Source organism: Gopherus evgoodei, chromosome 9, assembly GCF_007399415.2.
Source record: "Gopherus evgoodei ecotype Sinaloan lineage chromosome 9, rGopEvg1_v1.p, whole genome shotgun sequence".
NCBI lineage: Eukaryota > Metazoa > Chordata > Testudines > Testudinidae > Gopherus > Gopherus evgoodei.
The window spans coordinates 87,422,206-87,441,023 of NC_044330.1; the positions used below are offsets into that span (position 1 = coordinate 87,422,206).

An 18,818-nucleotide genomic window follows, 5' to 3' on the forward strand; every position below is an offset into this window, starting at 1 on the left:
TTTTTTTCCTCAAAGACAAAGGGCCAGATTCTGCTACACTTATTGATGCTTGTGGGGTAAGGTGCTACTCATTGTGAGTAATAGTATCAGAATATGGCCCAAAGAGCACTAAAACAGGGTTTATTTAGGGAAATTACAGATAAGCAATCGCAACTTATGTGGAGGTGATGGTAAATTTGGGACTCCTCTGAATCTTAACGGAGTGTCTTTCTGTTAAACTTCTGGGTGTGAAGTATCAGAGGGGTAGCCGTGTTAGTCTGGATCTGTAAAAGCAGCAAAGAATCCTGTGGCACCTTATAGACTAACAGACATTTTGGAGCATGAGCTTTCATGGGTGAATACCCCACTTTGTCACATGCATCCGACAAAGTGGGTATTCACTCACAAAAGCTTGTGCTCCAATACATCTGTTAGTCTATAAAGTGCCACAGGATTCTTTGCTGCTTTTTCTGGGTGTGATTACACAATCCTTATTCACAACAGCTAAGCACTTATACCTAGGAATAGACTCACTGACATCAAGGGGACTAGTCATGTGAGTAAACACTATGTCTTCTTGTGTATGTCCTTAACAATGTGATATGGGTTAGAACGAATAGAACTGCTGTTTGTGAGTACTCACTAACCTGAGTAAGGATTGAAGTCAATGAGACAGCTTGTGTGAGCCAACTGAGTATAGTTGTATAGTATAGCCCTTAGATTTCAATATAAAAGAGAATTTTTGGCACTGAACATTCTGGCGCTTCACCAGAGAAGGAACTACTGAACTGACAGATATCTGGTTTTAGACAAGTGTAACTTAGGCCATCTCTACACTACCACTTATGTCAGCACTACCACTTATGGGGTGTGAAAAAACACCCAGACCCCTGAGTGATATAAGTTTCATTGGCATAAGTGGCAGTGTGCACAGCGCTATGTCGGTGGCCACCTCACTCGGGGTGGTTACACGAGAGATCTTACACCAGTGCAACTGCATCGGTACAGCTGTGCCGCTGTAAGCTCGCTGGTGTAGACATTGCGTTAGAGCCTCAACTCTAATTCTGTTAGTGAGCTCCTTACAGTATGGACCTGTCTTCCCCGGTGCTCTGTGTGCGGTTTATACTGCAGACATGAAACAAACAACAACAACAGTGGTGAGCATTTCCTTACTCAGATTTTCCTGTATTTTTCGGTGTATTCACATAAAAACTCCTTTAGAAACCACTCAGTTTCAACCAGCTTATTTCTTTAGCTTTCTAAGAAAGTATTAGGTTAATTTTGTGTGCAACATGGCTCCAAGAGTAAGGCAGGTCAGAGTGTATTAAAGGGGATGGGACCAGGATGGATACATAAAAGATCTGTGAGAAAGGAAGCACCAGAACTAGCAGCAAGGTGGGGCTGCCTGGATGGTCAGCCCTTCATTTGAATGCAAATGTAATTTTGGGGCAGGCAGTTATCTGTGACATCAGGCAGAACCTTAGTAAACTGTTACTACCAGCACCTGGTAACACCATTGTTAATCATGTGTAGTAAAGAGACATCAGGGCTAGCATGAGTCATTTATAGAGCCAGTTGGGGCTAGAAAAGAGAGAGAAAGAAAGAGGAAGGCAGGAAGAGATCAAACAAACACTGTGAGGAGCAGGATGCCCTGGCAAGACAAAGCCAGGCTATGAGCATCATGTATGTGAGTTATCTTTTGGATAAAGAAACCAGCATGTATCCAGGATCCGTAAGGTGCAGCAACAACAACAACAACCTGCCAGTGCAAAACTTTGTCTCCACTCCATCCTATTCAGATTACATGGGATATCATCATGTGCCAAGTATGGACAACCAAGGACAGTCGTCGGGAGCTTGGGGATCTCACTATGGCACGCAAAGGGAGGATTGGAATACTTATGGCCCAGGACCCTCCAGTACAGTTACTGCTGCACAAATCAATGGTTCATCTCCTGGGCAGATCTCCTACAGCTCTGCTGATTACAATTCCCTGAATCCTGCTGGATCTGGGGTTTTACCTCCTGTAGGTACAATTAACACAGAGCAAATCTCTCCCAACAGTCAAAGGCACAGCTCTTATGAATGGATGAGGAAAACTGTGCAATCCACTTCCACAGGTATGTGGGTGCTGAGGTTTATGCTGAGAAGAGCTTGCACTTTTTTTGCCCAGTTTCTAGTTCATAAGAAAAGCTGGGAAGTATGCAGTGAGACGAAGAATCCTGATCATTTTGATGGGTTCTTTTACTATCCATTAAATATTGATTCTGTTTTTGAATGATGTCTTTGATCATATGCTGATTTATTACATTGCCATTCCTAATTTTTAGTATTGGGGCATACGGGAAGCAACCTCTTTGGGCCATAAAAAACTGCTCAATGCAGGGAAGTTACTCCATTTGTGATAAAATGTGAGATGGAGTAACTGGATCATGTTAAGAATATGATTTCAGTGAGAATCTTAAAGATCATATGTGTTTTTAAAGCATTGAATTTTTTTTGTAACTTTCCATATTAATTTTCTTCTGGTCTCACAGTAAGCATTAGAAAATGCAGGCCAAAACTATATATTTGGAAATGGGTCAGAAACAGGGATTATAATAGAAATGCTCCCTCCGGCCCTGCAGTCCTTACTCAGGTAAGTAGGCCCACTGGAGTAAAAAAGATCTGCAGTATCATGCCTCTAGCACAGAGTCAATACTATAGCTCCTTTAAAAAGATTAGCATTTCAAAAGTGAATAAATGAGAGTGGATGAAAGGGCTTGCTTTACCTTACAGACGGTGTTTTAGAAAAGGCAGGAATACAGACATCCGTGGTTACACAGCTAGTCAAATACCTTGACATGTCAGTTTCTGATTTATAATAGTGAGCAAGTAAAAGCAATAGGCTGCACTTACCATCTAATGCATAAAAGTAAGTCATGAAGCATTGAGAAAAGCATAAATGAAGCAAAAAGGCTGCCTGGAAAGAACTAAGGAAAAGTTAATTGTAAAGACACCTGATCCTGTGAAGTGCTGAGCACTCTTGACTCCCATTGGCCTCAGTACCTCTTGGAGGCACTCAGTACCTCTTGGAGGTGCTCAGAGTCCTTCAATCAGTTGCAGTTCATGAAATTTCCCTTTTTCCTCTCCCCTCCCAATCTCTGCCCCATGCACTACTGTAAGCAATGTTGAGGGTTTTTAAGTAGGAATTAAAACTGTCAAGTTTGGGGTAAAAACAAAAAAGAAACCTTAAATCACCAGTCAAAAGAAATACAGAAAATCCTACACTGAAATGGTGCATCAGATTTCCTAAAGGCAGATTGTGATATGCTTATTAATGCTGAATAGTTTCTAATGCCATGTGTAATCCCACTAAAATCAATGGGACAATTTGTGGAGCAGGGTACTACTCTGGGTGAGTAAGGACAGCACAATTCAACCCCTAAAAATAAATATATGCACCAGGTTTTTTTGAAGTCATATTTGCTTCTGACTCACCATTCCCCAACTAAAATGCAAACTGTGGCCTAACCCTGCCATTATGCCTCAGCATAGTGCATCCTATTTGCGAAAAGTCCCAGGGAAGGCAATGAGATTACTCATAAGTGTTTTCAGGATAGGGGCTCAAATCTAAAAGTGACACTATGTCTCCCCAAGTAACAACCCAGGTTGCCACAAGCCCCTGTGAGAGGCTAAGAAATGCTATCAAGGATATAGAGCTACAGGGAGTTAGAGCTAACACACCAAATGGCGGGAAAACCTATTCCAAAATAAAATAATCCCCTCTTGCTCCACCCCCAGCCAGAACTGTGGAACTCACCAAACTCCACACTGCTTTTCCTTTCTTCCCCTGAGCCCCACCTGCATTTTTATTCCTGTCTTTTTAGATGGCAAGTTCTTTGGGACAGGAACTTGTCTCCTTATCTGGCTGTACAGTGCCTAACATACTGTGGGTGCTGTATTATAACTAACAAACAATAACATTCTGACCACCCATAACTAGCAAATCTTAGGCTCTTTCACACTCATCCTGCCAGGGCTCAATCCTATAAGGTGCATTGCACTCAACTGAGGCATAGGGCACATAGTAGGAATTCAGGGTGCTGCTAAGTGCAAACATCTTTCTCCACTCTACAGTACCTGGTTCTACAGGCCACTGAGCGCCCTCAACTTTTATGTGTTCAAAAGTAGTTGAAGGTGTTCAGCACTTTGCAGGATCAGGCCTCGCAAAGATACAAATAATTATTAGCAAGGCCCGAATCCTCAAAGGTATTTAGGAACATAACTCCTCTTAAAATAAACGGGAATTAAGTGCCTAAATATCTCTGAGGATCTGATCTAAATGCCTATGGGGATCTAACTCCCACTGATACTCAGTGGGAGCCTTTTTATTGACTTAATGGGTATTGGATCAAGTCCTCTTCAAAGATTTGCCTCATTCTGAACAATAGTATCAAAACAACAGGTTTTCTTTCCTGCCTCCTCTTCCCTTTATTAATTATTTTTTAAGCCAGGAAAGCTCAGCTCAGATAAAACAGCTTTCTAACTGGAGCCCTTATTCTAGCCCTAATCCTGTTTCTTCTTGTCTTTGTTTTCAGAAGAGCAAATTTTTTCCAGTTTTCCAGCAGGATTAAAATTAACAGCAGCAGCACACAACACTTAAAGGCCCTGATTCAATAAAGCACTTCAGCATGTGCTTAATTTTGAGCATGAGTGTTCCTCTTACCCTTGAGCACATGAGTAGTCATGTTACACATGTTCAAGGGCTTTGCCGGATGGGGATCAGAGAGCTCGGTACTTTATAGGTTCGAATCCATTACACTTTACACCCTCAAAGCCTTCTACACTGATCCTGATCCTGCAGTCTCCCTAGGCTAAAATCAACACTGATTTCAAGAGTTGTCTTGCCTAAGCAAGGACTGCAGGATCAGGCCCATTGTTTAATTAGAAACCTAACACCCTGTGAAGTAGGTAAGCATATAATCCCTGTTTTACAGGTGGAAAACCTGAGGCTCAGCAGCTGACTTACCTACAGTCCCTCAGCCAGTGGAAGAAATGAATCAGATGAATAAATTATTATTTGCTATTTAAATGCTGTGAAACTATAACAACATAGTCCTATAACCATACAATTGAATTATGGAGACAATTATATTAAAGCAAGATGATTTTTGCAAGATGACCTTGCAATCATGCAAGAATTACTCCTGTTAGTAATTCCCTTTAAAGTCAGCAGAGCTACTTGTATTAGGATCACTCTCATGAGCAGTCCACACATGTGAGTAAAGGCTACAAGTGTGGATCCTACAGTGATTTTGTGGTGGGTTTTCCTTGTTGTTGTTTTCTGGACTCATGGCCTGATGAATGTTGAAGGAAAATGTTTAACCTATTCTCTACTCTTCTCTTATCCCCTGGTGGTCTTTCCACCTTTTGTTCTTCATTTCTGTCATTACTATGGACCTGGAAAGGGAAAAAAAGGATTGCAACATACTCTTACCTTAAACCAATTTTTTTAAAAGAAATATTAATACCAGATCCTCTACTGGTGTAAAGTCAAATCAAAGGAACTATGCTCCACCAATGGAAAATCTGGTTTTAGTATTTAATATTAGAGGCCAGCCTATAAATCTTTTGGTGCTAGAATGCATTACCATGGGGGAAATAATCTGACTGTGGTCCACCATTCTCAGGCTGGAAAACACGCTTCGTTTTGATCTATAATGCCTTCTCCTACCAGCTTTAGAACTGGAGGGACTGGGTTCTGAGCCAGCACTCATCAACGCCATGCCAACATTCTCATTGACTGCAGTGGGTGCAGGATTGAGTGTTTGGTCTTTGCATGGATGAAGGTGTTGAGCATGCAGAAGAAAACAAAATGTGTTAGACTTCAGAAAAAGGCTCCAGGGCAATTCCAAAGAGAAAATGCTGAATATTAAATATTCAATATTTTATCCAATGATATAGGTGGAGCAAGGCTCCTCTCATTTATCTCCCTGCCCTGCAAAAAATTACCAATCAGAGCGCAGAACAAGCCAGGCCAACTATCAGGTAGGATGCTCTATGTGAAAAAATGGAACCTCCCTCCATATTTTCAAAAGTATCACAGGTATGATCACGGATCCATTTTTGATGGAAGATGGAAGAAATCCATCTCGGGAAAAACATTACAAATCACCACAAGTTGGCTTCACTACTTTCATGAAGATATTTTGCCATTTTCACTGAGGAGGAAGAAAGGTCACTTTTTGTTTTTAGAAAAACAACAACACATTTGCAATGAAACCATGCTCCAAAAAAAAGTTTTTCTGTGACACTGGTGAAAACTTGCCTCTCCAGCAGTTTCACCAGCAATGTGAATTTCTTCACACAGCTGTAGGGTAGAAGAGAAGACCCGGACCATTAAATAGAAAGGGGGTAAGAAGGGTTTCTGATGGTGTAAAGAAGGAGAAGATGGGAAACTTTGATTATGGACAGAGCTTGTAATTTCCTGCATATTAAGATGCCCATATTTTCCTTGTTCAATTACAGCTTTCTTAAGACACAAGCTACACTTTCTGATGATGAGAGAAATTGATGGCATCATCGGTGCTTGCACTACCAACAGAGATTATCTAATCTTTGAAGGGCATAGAAATCCATCCCTTACATCTTTAGAAAGGGGGAAACATTGTGGGAAAGAATCACATTCCTTCTAAAAGCCCAGTATTGTGAGATGCTGGAATGTCTAAAGAATATATGCAACACCTGTAGGAATTTCAATTCATCCCTTGCTCCCTTGGCTTTAGAGAACCACAAAAAAGCAGATTTCTTCTGATCTGGTCACTTACAGATCTACCCACACCTTCAACAGCTTGTACACTTCTGATATCCAAAATCAAAATATTGGGTAGGGAATCCACTCTATAATAGAGTGTAACGATGAAATAATGGAGAGCAATTCTACTTTGGATTCAACTGATTTAATTTGGTTTACCTTAGTGCAGTATCTCCAAGTTTATACTGGCAAAACCAATAACAAAATGTGGCCCATGAGTTTTAGCATAAAACAACAGATTCAAAGTAGAAAATCCAGGTATTGCAAGTGGGACAGAAGTCAACAAAACAAAGAGAAATTCTGAATTAAAGCCTCTGACTCCAGTATGCTGGTCGTCTTCTCCTAGGCATGGATTTCCACAAGCACAAGATAGCAAGAAAAAATTACTAGCCTCAAGACCCACCATGCAGATCTGAGAGAGAAATGTGTTCATATTTGAAAACATGGGGCAAGATCCTGGAAGCATTGAAGCACATAGTAATTTTACTCAGATGTGTAGTCCCACTTAGCTCAATGGGATTTCTCCTGGGAGTAAGTTGCTGAACACATGTATGAAGGTTTTGGAACAATGTACTGCTTCTGAATGGAAAGATGCTGACCCTGTATTTTAACTATAATAGAATGTCATATACAGAATGGGGGAAATTGTTCCTTGTCTTGATTCATTCAAAATTGCTTTGGTTTCATAACTCTGTTGAAGTCAGTAAAGTTACCCCAAGGATGAGTTTGGCCCTTTCTATCACTACTCTATAAAGTAACCCCAGGCATATTTAGAGATGGGCTCAAAGCAAAACTCTAGATCTGAGGGCAAGCAAAATCAAAACCTAGATTTGGATTTGAATTTTGAAAATGTCTCCTATCTTTGCAATGGACTGAACCAATACTTCCAATCCAGTTCCCCCCTCCCCAAATAGTGGCTTATACAAGAATCCAGATGTGAATTGTGTGTCTTGAACATATTTTGTGCCAGAATGTGTCCTCCATTCTACTAATTTCAGTTGCTCTCATGTAATCAGGTACACCCATTATCCCCCTCTAGCACAAGTTGCACCCATGTAACTGAGACCAGAATATGAACCTTTATAATTAATATGATACTGTAGTATTGATCTAGCTCTCTCTATAGGCATAGGTAGATACTAGATTTTTATGAAGGATGTTAGCTCACATAAGACAGAAGCTCCTAAACAGCTGAGAGAGGAGGCAATGAAAAAGGGGCCCGGGCCAGTTCTAATGCTAATTTATTTTGCTTTGTAAACTAGTTGTGAGGTCTGAGAGTATTTTTTTTTTCTTCCCTGGGCTACATTGTCTTGGGTTTTGAGGCCTATCTGTCATATTGAGGCAACAGACCCTTTTAACACTTCTCTTTGCTTTGATATGCAGTCCTGTCTCTTCCTTCTCCCTCTTTTCTTCAGGAGTTATATTGCCGGAAAGGGTGATGATTTTCACAGCAAATAAAGAGGCCTTCTCCTAGCTTTATTGTCTTCAGAAGAAATGCTCTCTGAATTTTATTACCAGTGGGAAAGCTCTTCCCTTCCCCCCACTTGGACTCTGGCCAGAGTCACAAAAATTGCTAGAGTAATTAGCCTTCCCTCTGTGGAATTGTTAAAAACCCTTTTGCAAGGTGCAGTTTAAGTCGTAAATGTCAGGTGAACCCCATTTTTCCACAGCCATTTTCAAATGAATTTCAGACACACTTCCCTATACTTAAGCTGCTTTTCAGAACCAGGCTATCCATGTATTACTGCTACGAGGACATATTACAATGTAAGTTAGACCTCTGACTTCTGGTAGCCTATTAGATTAAGTCTAACCACTTCCAATTCCATGACAGAGTCCTCCAAGAGAGAACATCTCTAGTTAAATTGATACCACACATTGACGACATCAGTCTGGCATCAGGAAAAGACTCAGAAAAAAAAGCCTAATAGGGCAAATTTTGTTCACTTGACTCACCTGTGTAGTTCCATAGACTCCAGTGAAATTATTCACCTGAGTAAAATGAGGAGGGCTGGCTAAAGGTTGGATTTAAAGTTTACTTTTCAGCTTTAGAGGGGGAAATTGTAATTATTGTCCCCAAAAGGAAAAAGCCAACAGCATCTTCTTTGCTGTTTATTGGCCAAATCCTCACAGCCTTGGAATTTTGGCTGTGTAAAAACTGAGCAAGATCCTCAGGATTTGGCCCAGAGACATCATTAAATTTAATGAATGGGATTGCAGGGCTATCGTAATCTTGCAAATGGTGTGGGGTTAACTTTTAGTTTGGGAAGTTTGTTTTGATTTAGCTTTGGCAAATGTATGAAAAATGTATTCCTTCACCCTCAGTATAAAATGCTGTATGAATAATGGGGGTTCGATCCAGTTCCCAGTAAAGGCATTGGAAGGAGTCCCATTGACTTAAATGGACAATAAAGCATTCTCTTCTTAGATCCATCCAGCAGCCCTCAGCTCTGATATTCTCCTCTCCCAATGGTGAATAAGGATTCTGACATGTAGGAAAAGCAGAATATTTAAATCAAGAGCCACATCAGGCAAAGCATAGAGAATTTTGCTCTTATTATTTACTTTTTTAAAAATCAACCTTTCCCAGCTAGTTTTGTAAATTTCTCCAGCCTTCAATAAAGGAACCATAAAGTTCTATCATACTTAAAAAGAAACAGAAGTGTATTTGCATGATACTAAACAAGCAAGACATGTATAGACAAATAGGAGCTGAGTTCTGCAAATATATTTAGCTTCTATTTCAGTTTTAAAAGCAAATAAAAATTCCTCCTGATGGATAATAAGGGTCAGCCATGCTTATTCCAATTCTCTTCAACCTACATAGATATCAAGTACATTTGGAGATAAAAGGGGATCTGATATTTGTTTATGGCTTCTGAATGTGAATAGAGTTCATGATAAGATCACCTTGTAGCTCTTTTGTGTCCTTCATCTTAACACCACAATGGAGAGTTTAGGCATTTTGTTCCACTGAATGACCCCGAATTCACATTTAAAGGGAAAAAAACCTAAACAAAAACACAGGCTAGAGAGATCAAAGAAGTTTTAAAAATATCAAGTAAGCATTAAGCACCACAGGTGACCATGTGTTAAATAAACATTTACACTTCCCATGAATGAAAACAAATGTACTTGATATCTATGTAGGCTAAAGAGCATTACTGCTGTTTTCAGGACCTCTCTAAATTTTTTGTCAGTAGTATTTTGGACTTGACATCACAGCTAACTTGACTATTGGAATAAGAATGATTGAGTTGACTATGCTTTCAGTCCAGCATAACACTTGTGTTATCTACATTGTCTTCAGTGCAGTTACTACAGATTTATCCCAATGCAACTCAGAGCTGAATCAGTGGGACTCTTTCCTGGGCAAGGTGTCAGACTTGGTTTAAAGTATTCTTGGCTTTATGGACAAAGTGGTTCTTAAACAAACATGAATAAGAAGTATGAACATGGACAAAAATATTTTTCCACATCAAAATGTTCAGGCCTGTCTTCAAATTTTACAGATTTGATGAGAAATGTCCAGATCACTTAAAGCCCACTATGAATACATAGGTTTCAGAGTAGTAGCCGTGTTAGTCTGTATCCACAAAAAGAATAGGAGTACTTGTGGCACCTTAGAGACTAACAAATTTATTGTAGCAAAAGCTTATGCTACAATAAATTTGTTAGTCTCTAAGGTGCCACAAGTACTCCTATTTTATTAATACATAAAGCTTGACCAAGGCTGAGCTATATGTATCATGGAGGCTAGTAGACCAAATTCAGAGTAGGGCCTTGTGTTCTTCAATCTTGGTGAACAGAGACCCCCAGAAGAAATCAAGTCTATTATACTCATTAGATCAGATATCATCCATAGGCATAGGCAGAATATTATTTATTAATTTTCTGTAATGCGGTAGCACCTAGGAGTTCCAGCCAGGGACCAGGATCCCATTGTGATTGGTTCTAGGGCCATGATTATCTGGACTTCAGCATTAACAAAGGGGGAAGACCAGTGACAAAGGGAGCATCTATGGTCTTCTCCCTTTTTACTGCTGCTAGGACTGGCTGCCCCAAAAAGCTGTCTTGTTATGGAATTAATAAAGTTGCAGCTTTTGGGGTGATTTTAGGGAAGTTCCCCTTTTCCCTGAAAATCAGGCATTAACAGACCTTTCTCAGGAAAAGGGTTTGTGAGTAAGCATGAGCCATACCAGGCAAGTGCATTCTCCAGACAGTAGGCTGATCTGGGTTGCAGGCCATAATGGGCCTTGAGAGTAATGCAGGCTCTGAGATGATCTTAGTTTTAAGCAGCTGTTTAGTGTTGGGGTAATGCAGATTCTGATAAGGCCTTAGTTTTAAACTGCTGTTAATAATCCCTAGGGCTGTGATGCTCTAACTGGATTTAAGTTTTGACAAAGGCGAGGGGAGGGAGGTGACAAAAGGAGCATCTATGGTCCTCCTCCTTTTCACTGCTAATAGGACTGGTTACCCGGAGAAGTTATCCTGATGGAATTAATAAAGTTGCAGCCACGTGGACAGAAATTCCATGTGTGTGGATCTGTCCTCAATGGCTGCTGACAATCACAATGACTTTTTAATAATCCCCTGTTCAGCCATGTCATGGACCCAGACTTGAAACTATGTAACAAGATTAGTAAAACATTTAATGCTGCAACTTTAGCATGGTCTACATCAAGCATTATCATTCTCTCAATCTCTTATCTATTTTCAACTGAAAATCTTTCATACTTCCATTCCTTGTGCTGATGTCCAGGCAGAGATAGTTTGTCTCCACCTTTTAACCCAGGGACCAAAACAGCCACCTATCAAATTATAGTAATAGAACTCTGCACATATCAATCATTATTATTATTGTTTTTACAGCACCAAGAATATTAGACAGACAATGTGCTTTACAGACAGTGAAAGAAGCCTCACAAATCCCACTCTGAGGCAGGTATCATCTCTGTTTAGAGAAACCAAGCAATAGAGATGTTTACCTAAGGTCACAGAGGAAGTCTCTGTCAGAGCTAGGAATAGAACTCAGATTTCCTAATTACCAGTCCTTAACCACAAAACCACACTTCCTCCCCAAAATGTGTTGATAAAGAAATCTGAGCATCCATTTGTCATCTGTTTACTTAGGAACAAAAGTAAAGTCTATGGGTCAGATTCAACTGTGGTGTAAATCAACACTAACTCTACTGAAGTCAATGGATTTACCGTGGAGTAAGTGAAAGAAGAATCAGGCCTAGAATTTTTAGGAACATTTTTTCAAATGTAAAACAGGTATTTTATGCTATTGAAGTTAAAAACTTTTGCTTGAAGCTATGTCTTTTTCTTTCAAAACAGGTAAAACAAGAACAAGAGAGAAATACCGGGTGGTTTACACAGATCATCAGAGATTAGAACTGGAGAAGGAATTTCATTATAACAGATACATTACAATCAGGAGGAAGTCTGAACTTGCAGCAAACCTAAGACTTTCTGAGAGACAGGTAGAGTATGGCTCACATACTCGGATTTCCCATGCATTGTTATTGTTGATCAGGAGATGACAAGACTGGTTAAAAACACAAGCATCCTAAAGTCTCTAAGCACCAAACAACATGGCTGGACTCTGTTTGCAATGTACAAACCAATAACTTATTCAGCAAAGTGTGATTACTCCCACTAGCCTTATCTCCACATTTCCCACCATTGCTAACATGGACTCAGCTGTACCAGCGGTAGCAATGGTGCTAGTGCAAGTGCAGACAAGGCGTTGGCAGCTGGCAGCCTTTAGAGCAGTGTTGTTTAGACCTACTCTGAATAGGGACAGATGAGATGGTTTTAAAACACCAGCAGCTGCCTGGGGCTTGTCTACCCTGATGGGAAATTTTGGCAAAAAATCGTAGGGTGAAATCTTGGCCCCACTGAAGTCAGTGGGAGTTTTGCTACTGACTTCAATGGGGCCAGGATTTCATCCTTAGTTTAGACCAGTGGTTCCCAAACTTGTTCCACTGCTTGTGCAGGGAAAGCCCCTGGCGGGCCCGTTTGTGTACCTGCCGCATCCGCAAGTTCGGCCAATCACAGCTCCCAGTGGCCACGGTTCATTGCTCCAGGCCAATGGGAGCTGCTGGAAGTGGCACGGGATGAGGGACGTACTGGCCGCCGCTTCCAGCAGCTCCCATTGGCCTGGAGCAGTGAACTGCGGCCACTGGGCACCACGATCGGCCGAACGTGCGGACGTGGCAGGTACACAAACCGACCCAGCCCGCCAGGGGCTTTCCCTGCACAAGCAGCGGAACAAGTTTGGGAACCACTGGTTTAGACACAGTAAGTCCAGTTGACAAGCTCAAGCATATTTAGGAAGGTACTTATTTATCCCCTGGGTTCCTCTTTACATTTACTTGAGGATTCCCTCCTCACTCAGTATTTCCTCCATTCTATCCTCTAACTTTGAGGTTCTATATTCTAGCCAAGAGCTGAATAAAGTTTGCTTTGGAATCCATCAATGTCACATTCCTAAATCAGGTGTTTGCAATGGCTGCACACTGCTCCTGCAGTGCTCCCAGCTCTTCCTCCTACCAGTTGAGCTGGAAACATGGCCTCTAGCTCTAAAACACCTCCAACCCCAGCTGGCCCAGGAAGCAAGACACTGAGATAAGAAGTCTAGCTGGATCACGCACAGAGCAATGCACATAATTATTCCTTGGGCTAACATAATATGTTCTATTTCATGTTACCTGGGAGATCCTTTAATCATTGCACTGAAACTAGAGAATGAAATATAGAATTATGAGTTTTATTGATTGAGCTCTATGAATAATTCTTGTTGGATAATATATTCAACAATTTCACCCTGTTTTGTTTGCAAATTGTCTGCAAACACATCAAGATTTCTCCAGCTATGCAATGAATAATGTGCCTGACTCTCCACTTTTTTACACCTTGTGATGTGCAAAGTGGATATAAAAGCTGCCAAATCAGATTGGTAGCATTATACATCCATTCTGCCCTCAGTTTACAAAGGTGTAAATAGCAACATTGGTGGAGTGGAGAAACAGGCCTAAATTTCATTAATAAGTATAGCGCTGCATCAAGTTAGCAAGTAATTCATTACAAGTATTTGACTACCAGAAATTTAAGTTGTTTTAACTGGACATTTGAGTCACATTATATACATTTGTTCCCTGATTGAATAAACAAATTATTCAGATCTGGATTTAGGTATGCCCATGATTACTAATTCAAAATTCACTTTCTGTGAATATTCAGCCCAGTCATGTAATGTTTGCATTACCAAGTGTTGCATCTTAGACCTGCTCTAATCACAAAAGCTGTATGTATGGCTTTAATTATGTCATTATGGTTACAGTGTTACAACACCTCACCCCCACCCCACTGTGGATGTAGTTATACTCGTATAGCTTATTGTCATTCAGGAAGGGGTATCAACAATGCCAATATAAGGCATCTGTTATACCATTAAAACTGTGTCTAGATTAAAGGTTATATTTTTGGTTTTAAAAAAATCACATACCTAACTTAACCTAATTATACCAGTGCAAAAACTGTGCATACAACAGACCTTAGATTAGTCAGTGATGATAACTGATGGGTTTTGGACAAGCTGTTGTGCCTGTGAGAAGAATATCCATGCAAGTTGCTACATAGTGTAAAGTGACCATAGGCAAAATTATGTAGTTTTGGTACAGTAGGTGCTGATAATCTGGGAAGCAGGGAAATTCATTCACCCCTGTGAGAAATGGATCCCCTTATAACCCGAGAAATATCTCATATGGATAGGAGGAGGGGTTCTTTCCAGCATATTAAAAATTAAAATACAAAAAGGTGATTGTGATTGGCTGAAGACACTACTAACATTAATGAATGAGAATGACCAACATATATATAGAGAGAGAGAGCGAGAGAGAGAGAGAGCGTACACACAACTTTTTGCCCTGATGGATCTCAAAATACTTTACAAACTTTACCACAGATCTATATGTATTGTTTTATCCACATCTCAAATATAGCCACTGTTGAAGTGAACACAGCAATTATTTACCTAGGGAAAACAACACTACAGAACAGTGTTTGGAAAAGAAAAATTAATACTAAATCCAACTGAAATTGCTTTTGGAAATGTAGTAAGCAAAATGGGCCTGTTGTTAGGGGAAGACAGAAACAAGCGAGTAGGGATGGAGGGTGTTGAGGGGTATGGTGGGGAGCAAGGAAGAAGAGAACTATTTGTAGAGCAACTCAGCAAGGGAAAACAGCCCCACAGCCCATGCCCCACAAGCCTGAGTCAGCTGGCCTGGGCCAGCCGCAGGTGTCTAAATGTAATTTAGACATACCCTTAGACAGCATGGTAATGAAGGGGCTATAGCATTATCTAAAAATAAACAAGTCTCTTATTTGGGTTTTGCCACCATATAATTTTTTTTTAAACAAAGAAATTTGGAATTTTTAAAATTCTTCAGCATAGCACCTATGGAGAACACCCATTTTTACTGCTTTACTTTCACTCAGCTCACCACAGTCTGTGCCTTTCCATGACGCTGGCAAAAAAGTAATTGCTCAGTGAATCTCGTTTCTCGTTAATTCACGGATTTCTCCTAGGATTATAAAAACTGCTTGCAACACTACTCTGTTTCTGATCTGAACATCAAAAGGATGGCAGTTTTTTAAAATTATCATGATAATTCTGCCTCAGTAAACAGATTATACTTCATACAGAACTACTTATACAGTTCCTCGGCTGGTATAAATTGGAGTCAGTTTACATTAGCTAAGGATCTGCCCCATGATCATTATAGATGCAACAGAACTTTTCACAAGAATAATGAGTTAACCCTAGATTCCTGATCAAATTACATTACATTCCGCTGCCTCAAAATAGCCCCTCCCCCATAGTTTCAACTGGACACAATATTCTTCATTACCTATCCTACACTGTTGCTGATTCTTTATTGCCTACCCTAAAAGAACCGTAAGCGTTATTGCAGCATGCTCTTCAACCATTGCTTTATCTCACCAAGAAGGTGGCTGCATTTCAGTTGTGAGTGAAGTAATGAATTTAGTAGGTAGTTATCATTCTGCCCTTCAATGTGTGTGGACATTGCCCATTGACTTCAATAGACTGTCTGCACATATCTATTGAAGGGCAGAATTTGGCCCATATCTGTTTGTAAAGCACTTCAGGGTCCTTCTGTTTGGGAGAGACAACAGAAATGTCAACCATTAGCATTATTCTGGAACACAGCAGAATACTATGCAAATCCTGCAGTGGGCCTCAGCCTAGCACTCCTCACCTAACAGGTGAGGTCAACCCAGTGTAGAGAAATACTTATTAAAAGATATATTTCTGAGTTAAACTGGAATATAGGTCACTGAAAATGATTTTTAATAAGAAAGGAGGTTGAAAGATAAGTTTAAAAAAGGGCTGTTTTCTCTGTCCAAAGTGGAAGAGCTGGGGTCATTTTACTAAATGATGAGCAAACTTTTCAAATATGTGTTCCTAAACAGACTGCTAAATCCATATTGAGACACTGGTATAAATCAGGACCAACTCCACTGAAGTCAACAGAGTTACACTGCTGTAAATTTGATGAATGTGAGAAGAGAAAAATGCCCTGGGTAAATTGGCCCTGATCCTCTGATTTGGCCAAGCTGGACTCAGTGCACAACCAAGGCAGGGGCTCAGGTGGCTGTAACACCACTTGTATGCTCCCCTGGTCTCTGGGGCTATTGATGCCAGTTCAGTCCACACATTAGAGCAGTCTCCTGGCATTTGGATATCACGGTGATGCATGCAACGTTAAGAACTTAAGTAAGATTTTGTACACACAACCTAAATATGTTACATATAAAAAGAGCCAAAAAATAAGACTCTTAAAAAAAAAAATCTCACAACACTGAGAAGCTGACTTAGCTCTTGAAACACCTTTTCCTTTGTTCCTCTGCAGGTGAAAATCTGGTTCCAGAATCGCAGAGCCAAAGAAAGAAAATTAATGAAGAAGAAAATGACTCATTTTGATGGTACCAGCCTTGGCTCTATGCAGAGTGACTCTGGCTCAGTGAGCCCCATCCCAGTACATAACCCACAGACTCATTCGGAAATGTCCAGTTCTTTATTTCCCCCACCACCTCCTCCGCTTCCAATGAATAGCTTACAGCACAATGGGAACCTTCAGCAGGTTGTGGCCTCTCAGTAAGGCCATTCAAAGAGTAATTTTATAAAGAACATTATAAACCAACAGTACATGGAGCACTACCATTCAAAAGGGGACAGGACAGCCAGAGCTGTTTTGCAAGAGATCCCAGCATCACAACAGCCTTGTGCGCACAGGCTCCACTTACAATCAACTAAGGGCCAAATCCCCAGGGCCTGTGAAAGGACAGTGGAAAACCCTCAGACCAATGGAACTATTGTGTGAAAAGGGTCCTGGATGGATGCTACAAGGGGATGCCAGGCCCTCTCTGGACCACAAAGCAGGCATTTCCCATGGCAGTGCAGAGGGTGGGCTGGGAACAAGGGGTGTCCAGTTGTTCTGCTACTATGTGGATCCACTAGCCAAAAGACGTATGAAGAGGACCACAGGCAATGCTGCATTCCTGAGAGCAAAACAGGGACTGAGCATGTGCTCTGTGCCCTGCCACTGGATTAAGGGAGAAGAGTCCTCCCCCTTCTCATCCTTATGTAGGCCCCATGTGCTAATTTCACTTTCTCAAACTTTGCACATGGGTCCAGGTTTTGGCCCTGAAAAACTAGTTCATGCTTTGGGCTACTTGATTGAAAACCTAGATCAAGGTAGCAGACTGCTGAGTTATTGTTGGGGAGAGGTCCAGCTTGATTTTTTTTTTTAAACAGAAATCACTTCCAAGGCTAAATAATACTAGAACAAACACGTGCTCTTCAAATCATCCCATAAATGTTTCTGGAAAAACATTATGGAACTGTGAACGTTGGCCCATTTTCACTCATGGTGGAAGAGATCATTTCAGTCCATTATGTTTCTTAAAGAAATAGTGAAGGGAGAAAAATTCTTAAAACTTAGATATACTTAAGGGAACGATTGCATTTTGTGAGACAACAAAACCATAGATAAAGACACATATAATGCATCCAAGTAATGTTTAAATTCCTTGAAATTTAGTCTGGTTTTCAGACATATTAATATTAAAAAATTGAAAGGCCAAATTAATGAAAGACTAAGCAAACCAATACCTTCGCTGAATATAACCTCTGGCCAATATTTTAAATGGGTCCCTAATACTGGAGGAGCCAAATCCATATTTAGGCACCTAAATAAGTAGCCTGATTTTGAAAAGTGGTGCCATCCCATTGACTTCAGTGGGAGTTGCTGGGTACTCAGCATTTTTGAAAGTGTGGCTACTTATTTAGTTAGTTATCTATGGATTTAGGGGCCTAGCTTTAGGCATCAAGGGTAAAATTTTCAAAAGCACCTAAATTGTTCTGTCCCATTGATAAAAGTGACAGGCTCCTAAGTCCCATTGACTTTCACTAAGACAAAGCCTATTAAGTACCTGTCACTTTTGAAAATGGGACATAGATTCCCAAATCACACAGGCACTTTTGAAAATTTGACCCCAAATCTTGGCCTATGCGTATGTACATTCTTGTTTTCCTTTTAATTATATATCATAATATTATTTTGATGATCTAATGTGGGTAATGAAAAATTACTTTGTATATAAAGAACTCTAAAATAAAGTGACTTTTCAGTAAGTGTTTCCAATGTGGTTTAAACCCACTGCAGAAAATGGTAATGCAGAAAGGATTTTCACCATCAGTCTGTTATTTAAAATAATTATGATATAAAGTTTAAATATATATAGTATAGGTGGAGGGGTTATGGTGAGAACAAGATGGCTGAGGCGGTTGGTAATGTCATTTCTAAATCACCAATTTTAGTGCAGCTCAGATCATTAAGGATCACAGGTTTTTTTTAATACCTCGTGGTCATGCAATGGCCTAAGTGAAATAAGGTTAGAGGTCCCAGTCCAGCTCCAATGGGCATGTGTTTGTACCACAATGACCTCTAAA

The 18,818-nt window shown here is 40.3% G+C and overlaps 1 protein-coding gene across 1 annotated transcript; it reads left to right on the forward strand.

The window, feature by feature from the left end:
- Window positions 1-1,651: 1,651 nt before the first annotated feature.
- Window positions 1,652-16,965, forward strand: LOC115657970 (homeobox protein CDX-1-like). The gene is made up of 3 exons (XM_030576375.1): window positions 1,652-2,099; window positions 12,116-12,261; window positions 16,717-16,965. The coding sequence occupies exons 1-3, from the start codon at window positions 1,652-1,654 to the stop codon at window positions 16,963-16,965; spliced, it is 843 nt and encodes a 280-aa protein (XP_030432235.1).
- Window positions 16,966-18,818: the final 1,853 nt, after the last annotated feature.

Coding starts and splice junctions, on each gene's coding strand:
- LOC115657970 (XM_030576375.1), top strand. CDS start 1,652: ATGAGCATCATGTATGTGAGTTATCTTTTGGATAAAGAAACCAGCATG. Junction 2,100..12,115: donor TGTGCAATCCACTTCCACAG/GTATGTGGGTGC, acceptor CTTTCAAAACAG/GTAAAACAAGAACAAGAGAG. Junction 12,262..16,716: donor TAAGACTTTCTGAGAGACAG/GTAGAGTATGGC, acceptor GTTCCTCTGCAG/GTGAAAATCTGGTTCCAGAA.